The sequence below is a fragment of the Pipistrellus hanaki genome, assembly GCF_964339955.1.
Source record: "Pipistrellus hanaki genome assembly, chromosome: 2".
NCBI lineage: Eukaryota > Metazoa > Chordata > Mammalia > Chiroptera > Vespertilionidae > Pipistrellus > Pipistrellus hanaki.
In genome coordinates this window covers 61,631,591-61,650,719 of record NC_140504.1, presented here as the reverse complement: position 1 = coordinate 61,650,719, position 19,129 = coordinate 61,631,591, and the positions used below count along the sequence as shown (strand labels likewise).

Below are 19,129 nucleotides of genomic sequence, written 5' to 3'. Positions count from 1 at the left end.
ATTAGAAAACACACACTTTTTGCTTCTCACTCCCTCTGCCGATCTACATTTTATAACTGAAAAGTATGAATGATGAATCAGGAAATTTAATGTTATAGAAATTCCCCAAGAAAATCTGATAGATCAAGGTTTTACTTTTTAATTGATTTAATAATCAGCCATACCTTGGCCTTACTTGTAGTATGTAATTTCCTTTGAATAAGTAAATTATTCAATGTTATTACTTACTAGTAAGCCTAATAAGTTCTAGGCTTATTTGCAATGTAATTATATAAAACTTGGAATAGTGGATACCTCCTACTGAAACTAGATTTCTAATTTTTCCTTTAGGTTACATGTGAGATGAAACCATTTTGTGTGTCAAGAATGATTATAAGTTGCCAATTTTATATGAATCAACTCCACCCAATATTACTAACATATTTCTTTGATCACAGATACAGAGTGATGATATGAAACATTTGGTTTATGGTAGTTGCAAATATGGCTTCAGGGTCCTTTTCACCGGTTTTGAATTCAAGTAGTATACTCCTGTGTAGTTAAAGCACATAGTGTATGCTTCACACGTTGCATACATGAACTCATTTAGTTGTTTGTTTTTTGCAGATGGTGTTAACAAAACCTGACAAATCTTCCACAGGACATCTTTTGAAACAAGTGCTTGAGATCCAGAAATTTGTTGCCACTAAAACACAAGGATGTTTTCCTCAGTTGTTTCCTGTAAGGTAAGAGTTGACTTATTTTTATAGCTTTATATATTCTCAACTTTTAGTATTAAATCAGTGTTGCTTGTCATTTCTCAGCCTTTAGACTAAAATTAGGAAAGTTTGGAAGACAATGCACTTAGCCAAGATTTTTTGGTACAAACCATCATTGCTTTTGTTTTTTCCTTCCATTTATTTTTTTAAATTTTTTTAACTTTGTAAAAAAATAAATCTTTATTGTTCATATTATTACAAAAGTTCCTCATTTTTCCCCCCTCCACCAGGTCCCCCACCCACCCTCTGCCCTTTCTCCACCCCCCATTGTCCTCATCCATAGGGGCACAGTTTATGTTCAGTCTCTTCCCGACTCATTCACTCTTCTTTCCCCTAAGAATCGTTAGTCCACTCCCCTTCCATACCTCTGATTCTATTATATTCAACATTTAATATTGTTCATCAGGTTTTTTAATTCCCTTGGTTTTTAGATTCACTTGTTGATAGTTGCATATTTGTTGTTTTCTTTCACTATTTCTTTAGGTATGTTTTCGGTATCTTGCTCTCTCATCTTCTGGGACGCCCATAATTCTGATGTTGGTTCGCTTGAAGTTGTCCTGAAGGTTTTTTACATTATCTTCAACTTTCTGGATTCTCTTGTCTTCTTGCTTCTGTGAGGAGTGTCCTCTGGCTCTTTGTGTTCCAAGTCTTTGACTTGATTCTTGCAATCTTACATTCTGTTTTTAGGACTCTGTATAATATTTTTTACTTTAGACAATGTACTCTTTATTTCTAGTTGATCCCTTGTCATATCCTCATAGGTCTCATTTATTTTATCGGCCTTTTCTAGGAAATTCTTGAAAAACCTTATAAGCATGGTTTTGAACTCTATATCCAGTTGCTTTTTGTCCTCCATTTCTTTCTTTTGTGATCTGTTTCCTTGTCTCGGCATTTTCGCTGCTTTCCTGAGGTGGTAGAGTGGCTTTGTGTGTTAGGTCTCCTATATGGTTCTGTGGGTCAGCCTCCCAGTTACCTGAAGTGGAAACTCTTGGTGCACCCCTTTGTGGACTGTGTGTACTGCCTTTTGTAGTTCAGTCTTAATTGTTCTTGGTATCACTGGGAGGAATTGACCTCCAGGCCAATTGGCTGTGAGGATGAGCTGTGTCTTTGCCTGGAGACAGCCTTATTCATGAGCCTCTGTGCTCAGCTTGGATGGGGCTGAGTTTCAGTGTGGAGCCTACAGCTTTGGCTTTCTGTCAGCCCCACCCTATGAGGTTCCTGAGTCTCAGTGTTTCATTCTCTTTCTTCCTCAGGCTAGCTCAACCCTGTACCACAACAGAAGTTTTCACTTTCACTTGTTTTTAAATTATTATTTTTTAATATATATGTTGTTGTTTTTTTATTTAAGAGAGAAAGGGAGAGATAGAAACATCAATGATGAAAGAGAATCATTGATTGGCTGCCTCCTGTACATCCCCTACTGGGGACTGAGCCTGCAACCCGGGCAAGTGTTGCAGGAATTGACTGGAATTGATCTGAGACCCTTCAGTCTGCAGGCCGATGTTCAATCTACTGCACCAAACTAGCTAGAGCAAAACTTTTGTCTTTTTAGAATTAGCTCAACAACCATTATAAAAAAGATGCTACCATCCCTTTCTTAGTTCCAAAGAAAAACAATTTATCTTTATGGTAGAAAACTCATTTAGGCTATGAGGGATAAAAATATTCCTTTAAAATGACCATTTATAAAGAAGAAATGCTTCATATAAGTTAGAATTAAGTATTGATAGCAGAAGGAGTGGTTATTTCATGAGCTGGGAATTTTTGAGATATTAGATGTGGTTTAGCAATGAAACATGAGTTTGTAGTTTAGTGTATACCTTGGGCCCAGTAACCTGTACTGTTGCAGAGACACAGTCCCCTCCCCTATGAGTAAGACAATTATACTCTTCTTTGTGCAAGACACTGTGAGAGTTGCTTTAAGAAAATAATAAAACCAAGTAACAGTTATCTGTGGACCTATACTTTAAGCAGTCATTCTACTGCCTACCAATGAAAATCACATTTAAATTGTTTGTAATTATGAACATGCCTGTCAAAATCCTTCTTCATTCATTCTGACAAAATGCTCTTCTCCTTTTCCTTAATCCTGAGTATTTATCCAGTTCATTTGTCTATGTTCTGTACATACAATGGAATCCTAATACTTCTTAGAGCCCTGAGCATTATCACAGAAAAATAGTAAGTATCAATAGTAATAAAAGCTTAATATGCTAATTTTATCGGATGACCTTCTGGATGAAGCCAGGGTTTCCAGGGAAGCCCGGGTCCTGGGCGCCAGAGGGAAGCCGGTGCAGGCAGTCAGGGGGAAAGAAGGCCTACTCTTCCCCCAATTTCGTGCATCAGGCCTCTAGTTTAATAATAAGGAAGTGATACTTCAGCTAACAAAGGCAACAGAAACATAAGATGAGCAAATTATGCCTAAAAGCAGCATTTAAGAAAATTAGTTGATTGGAAGTTGAGTTTGAATTAACATAATGGGGTTAGGGGAAAACTGATGGGATTTTTTGTTTGATTTTGTTTTGTTTTTTTAATTACATTAACAGGATTATAGTGTTTAAAACAAGAGAATGATCAAGCAGTAGTCCCACACTGCCATGAGCTCTATGCCATCAGACTAATCAAGTAAGATTGTGGCTCTACTTAAGAACAATTAGCACTATCTGAAAACTGATGATCTTGGGGAGGTTATAACACTGGATCATTCAAAAAACTTAATTGATCATCACACTAAACACTCCTATTTCACAGTTATAAGTTGGAGAAGTAAAGTGAGTTCAGAGGGGTATGGGCTATAATAGAAAGAACTTAAGCCTTAGAGTGAGGCCATAGCTTTGCATGGTTCCTCTATTTCTATGCTATAGATTTTAAAGCAATTAATTTCATTTTGAGTCTTTTTTTCTCTAGAAATAATCTGCTTGAAAGTATCAAAATGTATTGTGACTTAGTACACAAAATATAAATGCTAGTTTCCTTCCTTGCCAAAGGTCAGTCAGCAAATGGCAGGGTCAGGCCAACAACCCAGAATATCAGATTCCCTAGTACTTTTTAGGGGAACTCCCTTTCTTCTCCTCCTCCTCCTCCTCTTCTTTTTCTTCTTCTTCTTCTTCTTCTTCTTCTTCTTCTTCTTCTTCTTCTTCTTCTTCTTCTTCTTCTTCTTCTTCTTTTTGTTGTTTGTTTGTTTGTTGGGTTGTTTTAACTTTTTTGAAAATTTGATTTTAGAGAGAGGAAGGGAAGGAGAGAGAAACTTTTATGTGAGAGAGAAACTTGATGGGTTGGTTCCCACATGTGCCGCGACCTGGGATTGAACCCACACCTCGTAATGTGCCCTGACCAGAAATCGAACCTGCTATCTTTTGGTATATGGGATGACATTCCAGACAAATGAGCCATACCAGCCAAGGCAGAGGTTCTCTTCTTTGGATATGCCAGCATTCACTGCTGCATAACCCTGGAATGACCGCTGCCCCTGTGTGCTACTCACTGTACATGACCAAATCACTATAGAAGCCAACAGCACTTAAAGTCCAAGAATTGAGACACAGGAGTCCACTGACTTTCAAGTACGTCAGGATTCACTATACCACAGTGACCACATAAAGGAACTTGGCAGCCTGTACTCCATAGTTTTCTAAACCCAATTTAGAAAGTAGAGTTAAATATAATCCTTGCTTTTACTAGCATGACCAAATCCCAGTCCATCCCTCCGGATGATATTGGCTTCATCATAGAATAATTATTATAAAATAAGTTAGATTTTATTTCTTTCTCTTCCTGTATGACCTTTATAGGAGAAAGGTGGAAATGGGAATAGACATGCAATCCAGAGAGGTTTGGCCATTAAGCCTAAAGTCAAAAGTTAAGTTCTAACCTTCATGTCTGAACTCTGCCCCAGCTGAGTGGAGAAGTATAAATAGTGAAAGGCTCCTAAAGATTGATGCTGGGATCAGTCTATCGTTATAAACATTATAGAACGAATATGTAAATAGGCACAGTATGATCACTTCTTTGGTTTTCTGTTTTCTATCTAGTTAAATTCCAAGCAAATGAGAATTGATTGTAATGACAAAGAAAATCCTATGAGTTGATAGAAACATTGCAAATGATTTCAAAGTGTCATAGTTAGTGTGCGGACTCTCTAACTTGTATTTCTCCTTTAAACTATATATGTATAACTCCATTAATAATGAAAGAATCATTATGGACTAATCTCAAGCAGGCAGGTTTGATCAGAAAAGCCTAAAACGCTGTACTTTAACAAGAATGGAATTAGCAATGCAAGAAAAAAGAGTTTACCTATTTAATATACACGTATACACCATATCCATATCCATAAAAGTCATAATGGATCCATAGAAGTCCATGTATCCTGAGGAACCAAGTAATCACTTTATTGCTGACACATGGATGAGTGGATATGGAGGGATATACTAAGACAGATGAATAACAGATACAATAATGTTATGATAGTTTTTTAAAAATCCTGAGAAAAGGTCTAAATTATCAAGGTGATTGCATCTTGTCATAAAAAGAATAAACTAAAAGATCAAACAGTTTATTCTGGGAAATAAGAAGCAAAATGGTAGATATTCCAGTGGCATTTTTCACTGAAATAGAACAAACAAGTCTAAAATTTGTATAGAATCACAAAAGACCCTGAATAGCCAAAGCAATCTTGAGAAAGAAAAACAAAGCTGGAGGCATAATGCTTCCTGACTTCATACTATATTACAAAGTTGTAGTAATCAAAACAGTATGGTATTGGAATAAAAACAAATACACAGATACAATTAGGGAGTTTAGAAATAAGACCATGCATAATGGTCAATTAATTTACAACAAAAGAAACGGGAATATTCAATGGGGAAATGACAGTCTCTTCAATAAATGGTACTGGAAAACTGAACAGCCACATGCAAAAGAATGAAATTAAACTATGATATATGGTAAACAAAAATAAACTCAAAATAGACTCAAAGACTTGAATGTAATATCTGAAACCATAAACTCTTAGAAGAAAATATAGGCAGTATGTTCCTTGACATTGGTCTGGGTGATAATTTGTTGGATCTGATTTCAAAAACAAAAATAACCTAGTAGGACTACATCAAACTAAAAAGCTTCTACAAAGCAGAGGAAATCATCAACAAAATGGAAAGGCTACCTAACTGGGAGAAAATATTTACAAATATATGTGATAAGGGATTCATATCCCCAAATGCACAAAGAACTCATACAACTCAGAAAAATAATAATACAATTTAAAAATGGGTAGAGGATCTGAAGAGACATTTTTCCAAAGAAGACTTACAGACAGCTAACAAATACATGACAAGATGCTGAACGTCACTATTCACCAGGGAAATGCAAATCAAAACCACAATGAGATATCATACCCTGCCTGTTAGAATGACTGTTATCAAATAGACTTGAAATAAATGTTGGCAAGGATGTGGAGAAAAGGTAACTCTTGTGCACTGTTGGTGAGAGTGTGAATTTCTACTACCATTATGAAAAACAGTGTGGAGGTTCCTCAAAAACTTAAAAATAGAACCACCATTTGTTCTAGCAATTCCACTTCTGGATATTTATCCAATGAACATGAAAACACATATTTATCCAATGTACCCCATGTTCACTGCAACATTTTTTCAATTGCCAGAGTATGGAAGCAACCTAAGTGTCAGTCAGTGGATGAATAAAGATGAAGGAGTTAAATACACAGTGGGATACTTTTTGGCCAGAAAAATGAATGAAATCTTATCTGTTTATTACATGGCTGGACCCTGAAGGCATGCTAAGTGAAATAGTGAGACAAACACCATATCATGTCCTTTATATGTGGAATTGAAACAACAAAAACCAAGCTCCTATATAACAGTGAAGACATTAGTGGTTGGCGGGGGGCGGGGGGGGGGGGGGGGGGGCCTGGTGGTGGGAGAAATGAATGAAGGGGTCAAAAGGTACAAGCTTCCAGTTGTAAAATAAGCCCTGGATGTAATATACAACATGGAGACTATAAATAATACTGTATTGCATATTTCAAAGTTACTGAGAGCAGATCTTAAAAGTCCTCATCACAAGAAAATAAATTTTGCCCTAACCGGTTTGGCTCAGGGGATACAGCATCGGCCTGCAGACTCAAGGGTCCTAAATTTGATTCCAGCCAAAGGCATGTACCTTGGTTGCGGGTACATTCGCAATGGGAGGTGTACAAAAGACAATTGATTGGTGTTTCTCTCTCATCTATGTTTCTAACTCTCTATCCGTCTCCCTTCCTCTCTATAAAAAAAATCAATAAAATATATTTTTAAAAAGACAAAAAAAATAAATTTTGTAATTATAGATAGTGATGGATGTAAACTAGACTTATTGTGATCATTTTGTAGTATATACAATACTAAATCTTTATGTTATACATCTGAAACTAATATAATGTTATATGTCAATTGTCTTCCATATAGAAAAACAGAAACAACTTTTAGTCTGGCAAGTAAAAAAATAAAATAGTAGATAATGGTGACATTTTTAGAATCATGAAGGTAATAGATCAGGTAGTATGGAGCATTAGATTTAGGGACTCGGGAAGATTCAAGGCCAATTTAAGATGTTCTCTTTCATACATGAAACTCAGCTTGTAAACAGTTTTTTAAACTAGATGAATTCAGATCTGTTACTACCTCTGAAGTAAGGACAAAAATGATTTTTCTTTTCTTTTCACAGTGCTGTGACCTATTCTGGAATCCATCTGTTGAGATGTTTTATAGCAACTATAATAGGAAATCTTAAGACTAATTAACAGCACCTAAATTTGCTGAAGACTCAACATTTTTTATTTTTTAAGTAGTGAAAGGCTAGATATATTTCCCAGTGGAAATAGAAATACAGCCCAGCTGAAGTGATTCAGTGGTTGAGCATCGACCTATGAACCCAGAGGTCAGAGTTCGATTCCTGGCTAGGGAACATGCCTGAGTTGTGGGCTCAATCCCCAGTAGGGACTGTGCAGGAGGTAGCCAATCAATAATTCTCTCTCATCACTGATATTTCTGTCTCTCTCCTCCTATCTGAAATCAATAAAATTATATGTTTTTAAAATGGAAATAGAAAGGATGAAAACAGAGGATCTGAATTGACCTGTACATCTCCAACACCCTGAGCAAAACCCTTAATTTCCTCTCCTATTCAATGGGTATAATAATGCCTACCCTACAATTACTGTGGAAACGAAGTAGATTTAAAATATTCTACATCTTAAACAGCAAAACAGCATATATATCTGTGAAATACAAAATAATGGTTTGACCAAATAAACACTAGTTTGTTATCCTTTTCATGAACTTTTAATGATTATCATCTCTGCTTCATTTAACCCTGACATCAAACCCAATCTTGAACAAGACAATTCTCTCCATTTCTGCTCCCACCCTGAGATTCCTTTTAGATGGACAGGCTTTGAGGGATCCCAAAGTGAAAACCTTTCCAGAAATTCATTCGTGAGGAATACTTAATTTCTCCCATATCCTTTCATCAAAACTTGTTACAAAATCCTTACTATATCCAATTTTTTACTAAAATGGGAATATTTTTTCAATAAATTAAAAAAATGAACAAATTTTAGACAAAATGGGAACCATTATAAAGTCCTGAATTGATATATGTCTAACTATAGATAACAGATTATAGTGAATGCACAGAATGTTGCTTGAAGGACACACTAAAACCTGGTCAGAAGGACTGCCTCTGTGAAGGGGGAATAAAATCTTTATTGCCATTTTTGGCTGACATTGTTACTGTGAGCATCTATTGTTTTTTTGTGTGTGTGTTTCTTTTTTTCAATAAAAATAAAGCCCTCAGTGTCTAATTTCATGTATTATTTCAAGCAGTACTTACTGGCTCACAATCAAAGATGACTATCCTTAGACAGTTCTATACAAAGAAAGCAGTACCTGGAGAGTCTAGCTCCTGGGAAGGAACATTACCTGACCCTGACCTCGGAGTATGGTGTGTGCCCTTGTAGAAGGCAGGCACCTTCTTCATCTGCTCTCACTCACTCATCCTGCTGCTCTGAAGCTGTGGGCAGATGGGCCATCATTGCTACTAATGCTAGCATCTGTGAGGATTAAGTTTGTTTTACATACAGTTGTATCCCCAGACATTCCTAATGCTTCTGAATGAATGGATAGAATGGTGAAGAGTATAAATAAATAAATCCAATTAACACGTTAAGCGCCCAGTCACCAGTGACAAAACAAAAACCAGGCTGGGTGCTTAATGTGTTAACCAAGTTTACTCCTCACAGTGATACAACTTTGCCCAACAAAAGCAGCAAATAAAATTGCAGATGGAGCAGATTCTACTTTTAGGCCCCCTTACCCATTTTAAAGAAACCTGACTTGTATATACCATTTCCTAAATAACATCAAAAAAGGAACATAATTTTTTAATATACCTATAACTTTAAGCTTCCACATGTTTAAGGCGGAAACTTTTAAGAAGTTTATTGCCCAGAAAGGAAGCCTGAGCCTTGAGCTTCTTGCTCCTGCACCACAGAATCACCATTTGGATTTCTCAGAAAGTTGTATGAAAATCTCAGCCTTTTGGAATTTTTCACAAAAGCTGTGGCACATGGAATTTCTATCTTTTTCTGAGGAGAATGTTTCATTGCCTTTAGTTAGGACTCAGAACATTTAAATTCAAACCTGGTCTTCTAAAATATAGAAAGGTGATTTGTTACTGAACTGTAAATATGTAACAATAGAGAAAAGTTGACTCAGACTATCAAATTTTGAAAATCCGTCTTTTTAAATATATTTTTATTCATTTCAGAGAGGAAGGGAGAGGGAGAGAGAAATATCAATGATGAGAGATAATCATTGATTGGCTGCCTCCTGCATTGCCCGACACTGGGAATTGAGCTGCAGTTGGGCATGTGCCCTGACCGGGAATCAAACCTCCTAGTTGATAGGGTGATGCTCAACCAACTGAGCCATGCTGGGCAAGCGAAAATCGGTGTTTTTTTTTTTTTTTAAAAAAAAATAAAACCCCCTTTCAGTTCATTGTACTTTCCCTTTGTCCTAAAAAATTTAATTTTTTATTCACTGCTCCTAACACAAAATTTGTCCCCTTCTGTGCTATAGTAGATTACATCTACAGCTGAATTCAATTGCACACAGAGAACAATATAAATATTCTAACACATCTCTTTCACCTACACATTAGAATAAAACTCCACATGATTAAATATTGGTCAAAGCCTATCTGGTGGGAGAAAAGAAACACTGAAAGGCCTCTTTCCTCTCCTGGACTCCCACAACTTGTTCTTCACTTCCTTCTATACCCCAAGTCACCTTCCTCAATGATGGGTTATAAATGTTACTAAAGACACATGAAGTCAGGGGTGATTGCTCAACATATATTAAAATACCTAATTAAGTACCGTTTTCAGTTTCAATTTAACCATCTGTTGATGTTGCACCTTTGTCTCTTCAATCCACCTTTCTGTATTAAGTCGTTTGAATTTTACCAACTTTACTACTTATGAAATTATCTCACATATTATGTCTGCTTCCATACTTCAATCAAAGCATACCTTCTTCCAAATTTCTTATCCTTAAGAATATAAAAACCAGTAGAAAATATAAAAGTATAAACCTGCCAGTGCTTTGTGGTGGTGACTGGTTAAAGAAGTCATCTGAAAGCAAACTTAGCGTATTAGTGCTAATTGCTAAAAAATGTGGCAGTGAGTCATGAATGAGAGGGATTCTGACCAACCAACTTCAAATCCTAGGAATAGGTGGATGGACTACAGAAGTTTCAGGGTCACAGAGAGCCACAGTTCTTAAAACGGGGTTGAAAAAACCATTTTGGAGACTGGTGCAAATGGTAAAGAACAGATTATGAAACCAAACTGCCTGCGCTCAAATCCCAGCTCTTGCCCCATATTTGCCACGTACTCTAAGCAAGTTTCTTAATATCTATGCACCTGGATTTTCTCACCTGAAATATGGAAACTAATGATGACACCTATCTCACAGGACCTGGGTTAGGATTATAGGAGGTAAAGTACTTATGACAGCGCAGCGCTAAGGGGCCACTGGGCACGCGGGGTGGTGACCAGGCGGCGCCCCTGCGTGGAGCCAATGGCAGGCCAACCGCCTGGAGCGTGGCCACGGGGCAGAGCGGACAACGATGTGGGCGCAGCCCTCCGGGGCCTGGGCCAGGGCCGGGGCGGACACTGCCATCCGGGCCCGCTGGCGCTGTCTGTGGTCGGTGCTGGCGGTGCTGGCGGCAGCACTGGGGCCGTTGACTGCTGGAGTATCAGCCTTGGAGGTAATCACCCCAAAAGAAATATATGTGGTCTATGGGACACAAGGGGTGCTGTCCTGCAAGTTCAAGTCTAACATCACCACAGGCCCGGCGACCACAGTCTCCTGGAGCTTCGAGCCAATTGAGTCCAACACCACCGTGTCCTTTTTCCACTTCGTGGATGGTCAAGTGTTCCTCGGGAATGACCCGCTATTCAAGAACAGGGTCACCTGGGCTGGAGACCTCCGCAACAAAGACGCATCCATCAAAATACAAAATATGCAGTATGACCATTACGGTTACTTCACCTGTGATGTCAAAAACCCTCCCGACATCGTCTCTAAACCCGGATATATTCTCCTGAATGTTGTAGAGAAAGAGTTGCCCAAGCCGCCCCGGACTCCGCGGCCCCGGACACCGAAGCCTCCGCCGCCCGGGACTCCAATGCCCCAGGAGCCGCCCTTGAATCCGGTTTCGCAGGTGGTGGGTATAGCGGCCGCTGTGATTCTGGGTCTCCTCCTCTTCCTTCTCTTCATAACCCTGGTTCTCTTGTACATAAAGAATCGCTTCAATCCGGATAACACCGGGGCCCAGTCATATATGCGCAGTGAGACCACTCCGGCAGACATCACAGTGACAAGATGAACAAGTCAGAGTCTATGGTGTGCGTGGACATCCGGAAAATTTAAGAGAAGACCCAGATCATATGCTAAGGGAGAAACAAATTCAAACGTGCTCTGTGCAGCAGTGTAGCCCACAGCATGTATGACCGGGACAAGGGCAGGCACGGAGCGAAGGAGATGTAAGGGATATGTATAAAACTTCGATTTAACCTTCGGTTGGGAGGAGCAGTGGTGCAGGATTAAAAGATATGGTTCTATATATATGTAAATTGTCTCGCTGTTTGTTCTTTTACTATTTTGCATCCACGGTCATTTACAGTTGGGGAAATTCAGCAACATTCCTGTCACCATCATTTGGATATGGTGCTCCTTAATGGTGATGTAGCAATCTCTTAGTATCCCAACAGACTTGGCCTTTCTGTCTAAGCACTTATTGTAGTTGGAGAATGAAGATACTGTGCGGAAGAAATACCCAGGGTGGCCTGCCCACACTGTCTGTTCTGACTGTTGGGTAGAAGTTTTTAGCAAACACCCGTTAGAGGTGTCACTAGGAAACAATTTGACAAATTTTTGTGCATGCTTTTTTGCTCTCTAAAACAAGGGTGGGGAACCTTTTTTCTGTCAAGTGCTTACTTGGGTATTTATAGTATCATTCTACAGCCAGGCAAAATTATCAACTTAAAAGTAAGTCTGCTGTATTTGGTCAAACATTTAATTAACTCACCCTGACGCCTTTTGCAAGCCTTATACAGCCCTTGGGTCAAAGGTTTGACACCCATGCTCTAGGCAAAGGGCATTTTAGCTTCCTAAGTTGTCACAGGGACTTTGAGGTTACACCCTTTCCTGTCAGCTTGTTCATCAGAGCAAGGTCAGCAGGGATAGCTGCCGGGCCAGTCTTCCTTGGTCTCTCAGACCAGAGCCCTGTACATGGAACTGAAATAGGAGCCGCAGCCTGGGGAGGAGCTGGCGGCCTGGGGAGGAGAGCACAGGTGTGTTACTTTCTTTGCTGCTGGAAAGGAGAAGCTGCAGGGGAGGAGTTCACTTCCTTCCAGGGGGGCAGGAATGGGATACATGGAACCTCCATTCCCACACTTAACTCATCCCAGAAGACTGTTTGAAACTGGAATCATCTTTTCTCATCAGAAATCATGTAAACTGAATAGTCCATTCAAATGATCTCTGTTTTAAGCATTCTTATATACAGTACATGTCTGGTGCACTGTTTAATTTAAACAAACACTTTTGAACAAAAAATATATATATTTTGGACAATGCCTGACAAAGAGTAAATGCAATGTAAGTATGTATTAGCAATTATTATTATCATTATTATTCCTCCCTCTGGAACTCATTAATTGGACATAATGTAAATGCAAGCTGGAAGCTTTGTAAATATTCATGAATGTACTCTGACATTAGAAAAGTCAGAATTCTTAAATGGAATGTAAGAAATAATCCATGAAGCAATTTTGAGAAGAAAAGTGGTAACAGAAGTCAAGAAGTTACCAGATGAAAGAGGGTGACATGGACATACATATTATTAGGTCCAGAACAAAAAGAATTTACAGACACTAAGGAGTCATGTTGAAGTTTAAACCTGGACAGGAAGAAATGGAAGCATGGTGATGAGGAGGATGATAATGACACTGAAAGTAGCTAATCACATCTAATACCAATTAAGTATCTACCATACTCCTGACTCTATGTTGGAACTTAACTTGCATTAAATGGCACAACCCCATGAGATACATACTATTAGGAAGTAGAGATATGAACAAGTCAAGAAACTTACATAAAGTTACACAGCTAGTACAAACTAAAGGACTCAAACCGTGTATTTCGCTATAACTGCAAGGCCCATTCTCTTAAACTACACTGTAATCCACAACTACAATGGATCCTAGGGTCACTTTATAGTTTTTTAGCAAAACTCAATACAATGTTTCTGAAGGCACTGTATTAACTGAATTAACTCGATACATTCAAATCCCTTGGAGTGCCTCCACTCAGAAGCAGACTGAGAACTAAGATGGTACTAAGCTTAGATCTAGGGATAAAATAAAGATGTAAGATTCAATCTATGTCCTTGGTAAGTGGCATCTACTGTATACATTAGCAGAAATCAAGCTATATTAAAATAATCCAAACCTGAATAGCTCTGTGTTTCAGATGCTTGCAGAAAGTCCTCATATCAAATTCTGATAACTCTGCTGTGGAGATGGAAAAATCAAATACAAAAACTTAGGCATACCATTTTCAAATCAACAAATTCTTAAGTGCATAATGGTATTTCTTGCCAAATTATTAAAAAAGAGTAGAGGAAGCAAGCAAAGAACTATGAGACAATAGGAACAAACAACTTTAAATATTCAAACTTAGAAAACACATATATTAATTACGATACCTCTTTGAAGACAATCAATGTGTGTTAAAAATAAAAGGTATAGGATTTCTTCTATGCAACCCATGAATATATTGTAACTTCCACATTTTTTTAAGTATGTGCTATATCAAAGCATATTACCTTTGAAGATTCTCATATTCTTTACTGGCTCTCCAAGATAAACATTATTCTGTACATTGATCTTCATTTGATTAGCTTTTTTGGAACTCCTATGTGATGTTTCTTAACTGCACTTCAGTGATCATTCTTTTGTTGAGAATAGTTTATTTAGCAATTTAGGTACTCCCTTAGCTGCAAAAGCTGTAGGCATTTTTTTCTTAAAGACCTCTAAATAAGGCTGTCCTGAAAATTCAACAATATCAGAAGGAAAGGTAAAATCTTTGAAATAAGGCAATGGGTGAATCCTTGAGACCTCCTGAAGCAATCCAAACAATGGCTCATTTAAAGAAATCAGCCTTTTAAAAACACCTTTATAGAGAACCCTAGAGAAAGAAATAGGTCATGAATGAACCAGTAACTACAATTTGCAGATTACATAATCACCACAATTCAAAGCTGAAAGTAAATGCCTATCAACTTACCACTAAAGATAAAAAACCCTATCGCACATATTTACAAATAGTCAGATTAATCTAGCCTTAATAGAAAAACCCCAAGTACAAAATGTTATTTAAGCCTTAGCTGGTTTGGCTCAGTGGTTTGAGAGTTGGCCTGCAGACTGAAAGGTATCAGGTTTGATTCCACTCAGGGCACATGCCCAGGTTGCAGGCTTGATCCCCAGTAGGGGGGGGGTGCAGGAGGGCAGCCAATCCATGATTCTCTCTCATCATTGATGTTTCTCTCTCTTCCTCTCTGAAATCAATAAAAATATATTTTAAAAATCAGTTATTTAAAACACACATGCAACAAAATGTTATTTAAAACTAAATGAAGCCCTAACCGGTTTGGCTCAGGTGATAGAGCATCAGCCTGCGGACTGAAGGGTCCCAGGTTCAATTCTGCTCAAGGGCATGTACCTTGGTTGCGGACACATCCCCAGTAGGGGGTGTGCAGGAGGCAGCTGATCAATAGTCTCTCTATTGATGCTTCTAAATCTCTATCACTCTCCCTTCCTCTTTCTAAAAAAAAAAATATATATGTGTGTGTATATATATATATATATATATATATATATATATATATATATATATATTTTTAAGCAAAACTAAATGAAAAAGCTGTCTCAAAGGATATGCCCCAAAATCCTAAGTTTGGTTTTATCTAGGTAAATAGATGATAGGTAAATTTCAGGTTTTTTACATTTTTTCCTGAATTTGAAAATTTCTTGAAATAATCCTCTTTTATTTTTGTAATCACAAGAGCTAGTTATTTTCATTATAGACAAGAATGATTGTTTGACATTTAAAATAATACGATTAGTAATTTTAACATTGTTACCTCTAAGAATAAGTTGAAAACAAGAATGACCGGAAACAGTGGTTAAGATATCCAGGTAAGATAGCAAAGCATGGTTTTTAATCTCCAAACACAATTTTTGTTTTTTTTCTTAGTTTTAATATAAATTAAAGATAACCATCCCAATTGTCTAAATCGGCCCAAATTTGGTCTCTTTACAAATATGGACAGATTTCAAGTCCAATTGTCCATCAAGAAAGCTCCATCCTATATAATAAAAGGCTAATACGCAAATCGACCTATACAGTGGAACCATCAGTCACTATGACATGCACTGATCACCAGGGGACAGACATTCAACTCAGGAGCTGCCCCCTGGTGGTCAGTGCGCTCCCACAAGGGGGTGCTCTGCTCAGCCAGAAGACAGGCTCACAGAGCCTCTACCACCTCTGCCACAGCCCTAAGGATGTCCGGCTACCAGCTTAGGCCCACTCCTTTCTAAGCCATCAATGGGACATCCTCCGAGGGCTCCTGGACTGAGAGAGGGTGCAGGCCGGGCTGAGGGACCCCCTACTTGCCAAGTGCACAAATTTTTTGCACTGGGCCTCTAGTAATATATAGAGATGCAAGAGAAGGTCTCTTTACCTTTCAGCTACTTCCAGTGTTCTTATATCAACTAACTGTATTACAAAAAGCAGTAGTGTTTAGGGTGGAGAAAAAGAATCTGGAGTTCATAAGGAAGATCATGCCATTAAGAATTATAAATCTAGAGGCAAAAAGAATCAATTGATTGATATAGCCTGCCCAGAAAAACCTTCACTTTAAATGGGCCAGCTGTTGTATGGTTATAGCAATAATCGCTTTTTATTATTCTAATGGTTAATCCTAGGATTTTATTTGCTTAATTGTTTAGTGTTGAGGTGGTCTCTTGCCTTCAGATTTAAAGCCTAATCTTTTGACATAAAACACTTAGCTTCCAAATCCACCCCACATAAACTCTGATCAAACAAAACAGAACTCCCACAAGTTCAGCATCCCCTGGGAAAATAAATATGAAAACCAGTCAGAAACCTGGCTGAGTTAAAGAGATGAAAAAGAAATGATCTCACAGGAGTGTACGTACATACATACCATAACCTGCTCACCAGTCCAACCATCACAAGGTTTAACACAATGAATTCTTGCAAACCTAGGTGTTTCACGGTCAAACTGAAGAATTAAGTTAAAGTTGGAAAACAAAACCAAAGTAATTTGGATTTTGTAAGATGTTTATGAAGGAACTAGATTGGAAATAGAATTTTTTTGAGGAATTAAAGCCTTAAAACATGTTCTATTTGACTCATGGAAACTTAAAATACAGTTGTATATGCTCTGCTAGAGCTCTCATTATTAAACTAAGTTCCTAAGGTTTAGTTTCCAAGATTAAGAATTTCTGTCAATGTCCTAAGGATAATACATTTCATATGAGAGAGAGATAGGCAGTCTCTGGCAATGGTATTATGAAGCAATTCCTGGGAAAAGGAGGCCACGAAGCAAATTCATAAGAATTCCATAGGTTATAACTCCTATAGACCTTCAGACCCCCTAGCTTTCAAACAGAAATACTACTAAACTTATCCAAACAATTCCAACTGAGAAACAGGTATTTCAGTTGCTTCAAGGATACAGAAATGTCTTGTAGCAACAGTCTAACAAGCAAAGTAACAATTTGCAGGCTCCCAAAATCTTCATCAACACAAATTCCACCACTGGTTGGCTGGGGATGACACATGCTTTGGTAGCTAATGGCCGATTTTCACTTGACAAAAACAGAAAATTATATTACTTTCATTATTAAATTGAAACTACTTTCAAATACAACGTTGGAAAAGAGAACCAAAGTAATTTGGATTTTGTAAGTTACATTTATAAAAGAACTATATTGGAAATAGAAAGTATTCAAGTTCAGAGTTCCTTTAAGCTCAATTTGAGCTAGTTATGCTTAAATAGGACTCACTGAATTTCATGGACAATGATGTTTCAATGTAATCTTACTGTGTCTCAGATTTCAAGTGACACCAGTCCCTCCCACAAGCCAGTCCCTCCCATTACAACAAATACCTGCGCCCCTCATTAAAACAACACTTGTATGACTGAGGTATAATTGGTTATATTCCAACACCAAGAAGTTAAAAAATCCAAAGGGAGATCACAGCAAGACAGAGTTCTCACAACAAAGCAACTAACCACTTACTTGAAAGAAAACAACTCAGACAAATCCTGAATTGAACTCTCCAAATTCATGTTTTTCAAACGATTTAAACACTGTTCAACCTGAAAGGGGAAGAGCAGCTCAAATTCATATGTATATAATACAGACAAGGCCACTGATGGAACCAGCAAATCAAAGAAAACAAAAATTTCAAAATATGGAAATATACTGAATACCCTTTTATTTTTTAAGTGTAAAGAAATCTGTAACTCAAAGCAATTGCTTCTGGCTACAAATCTAAAATGTAGCAAAACAAATTTCTCAAATCACATTATAACCGAGAATTTATTACGTGTGATGCTATAAACTACACCAAAGTAAGTATAAGATTATTCTCAAGATTATAATTTTTCTGAAGCTCAATTTCAGAAAGCTCAATTAGGAAAGTGATCAGTCTACTCATTTTACAAATGCATGCTGAATAACTACTGTGTGCAAGGCATGCTGGGAAATAAACACTGACCAATGTCTAGTTACTAAAAATTTTCTAGTAAATTAGAGTGTGTGTGTGTGTGTGTGTGTGTGTGTGTGTGTATGTGTGTATTCAAATAAATGTTGAAATTAAAAGATATGCCTTGCTGAAACCAGTTCGGCTCAGTAGATAGAGCGTCACCCTGCGTACTGAAGGGTCCAAGGTTCAATTCTGGTCAAGTGCATGTACTTTGGTCATAGGCATATCCCCAGTAGAAGGTGTGCAAGAGGCAGCTGATCGATGACTCTCTCTCATCAATGTTTCTAACTCTCTATCCCTCTCCCTTCCTCTCTGTAAAAAATCAATAAATATATATTTTTTAAAATAAATAAATAAATAAATAAATAAATAAAAGATATGCTTATTTAAAATTGCAATCCCCTCAGCACTTTTTCTCCATAGCAATTATCACCATCTGACATTTGATTAACTGCCTTTCTCCTATCAACTGTAAGTTCCATGAGAACAATATATTTTGTTTATTTTACCCACCACTGTACTCAGTACTGAGCACTGAGTAGGCATTCAATCCCATTTTTAATTAAAGGAAAAAATGGTAGCCATCCATTATACAAAATGTGTCAAGAATTCTGTGGTCCTCAGGAAATACTGCAAAAAGGTCATTCATGGGACTGCATCCAGACTGAAGGATGTCAAAATCTAGATGGTCACTGATACTGGCAAAGACAGTATCTTGCTAGAGCTACATATAAGCTACTAAAAATCCAATCAAAGTTATGGATTCTTTCTTAACAGAATAGTTTTCAGAACAATGGCAGCAACAATCCCTAACTTCTCTGGGATCAGCTCTTTTTCATTTTTTTATTTATGGACACCATTCTTTGAGAAAAGTACTGAAAAACCAAGATGGTAAAGCACCTGGGGAACATAGTAAGTGAGCTATGTTTAAAACAAAGGCAG

At 37.6% G+C, this 19,129-nt stretch overlaps 1 protein-coding gene, 1 long non-coding RNA gene and 1 pseudogene across 3 annotated transcripts in view; 2 read left to right on the top strand and 1 right to left on the bottom strand.

Annotated features, from left to right (window-relative positions):
* Positions 1-19,129, bottom strand: part of LOC311615131 (nucleolus and neural progenitor protein-like) — a 63,741-nt pseudogene that overhangs the window by 32,152 nt on the left and 12,460 nt on the right. Inside the window, exons 3-5 of the transcript XR_014797032.1 lie at positions 17,719-17,798; positions 17,152-17,283; positions 16,617-16,694 (exon numbers count right to left, since the gene is read on the bottom strand). The product of XR_014797032.1 is annotated as a nucleolus and neural progenitor protein-like (transcript). The remainder of the gene's footprint in view (positions 1-16,616; positions 16,695-17,151; positions 17,284-17,718; positions 17,799-19,129) is intronic.
* On the top strand, positions 613-9,204 carry LOC311617605. The gene is made up of 3 exons (XR_014794139.1): positions 613-725; positions 3,305-3,383; positions 7,482-9,204. It is a non-coding gene; the product is annotated as an uncharacterized lncRNA (long non-coding RNA).
* On the top strand, positions 10,418-12,143 carry LOC311617593 (myelin protein zero-like protein 1). Its single transcript, XM_084874070.1, has one exon. The coding sequence runs from the start codon at positions 10,947-10,949 to the stop codon at positions 11,706-11,708; it is 762 nt and encodes a 253-aa protein (XP_084730196.1). The 5' UTR covers positions 10,418-10,946; the 3' UTR covers positions 11,709-12,143.

Coding starts and splice junctions, on each gene's coding strand:
- LOC311617593 (XM_084874070.1), top strand. CDS start 10,947: ATGTGGGCGCAGCCCTCCGGGGCCTGGGCCAGGGCCGGGGCGGACACT.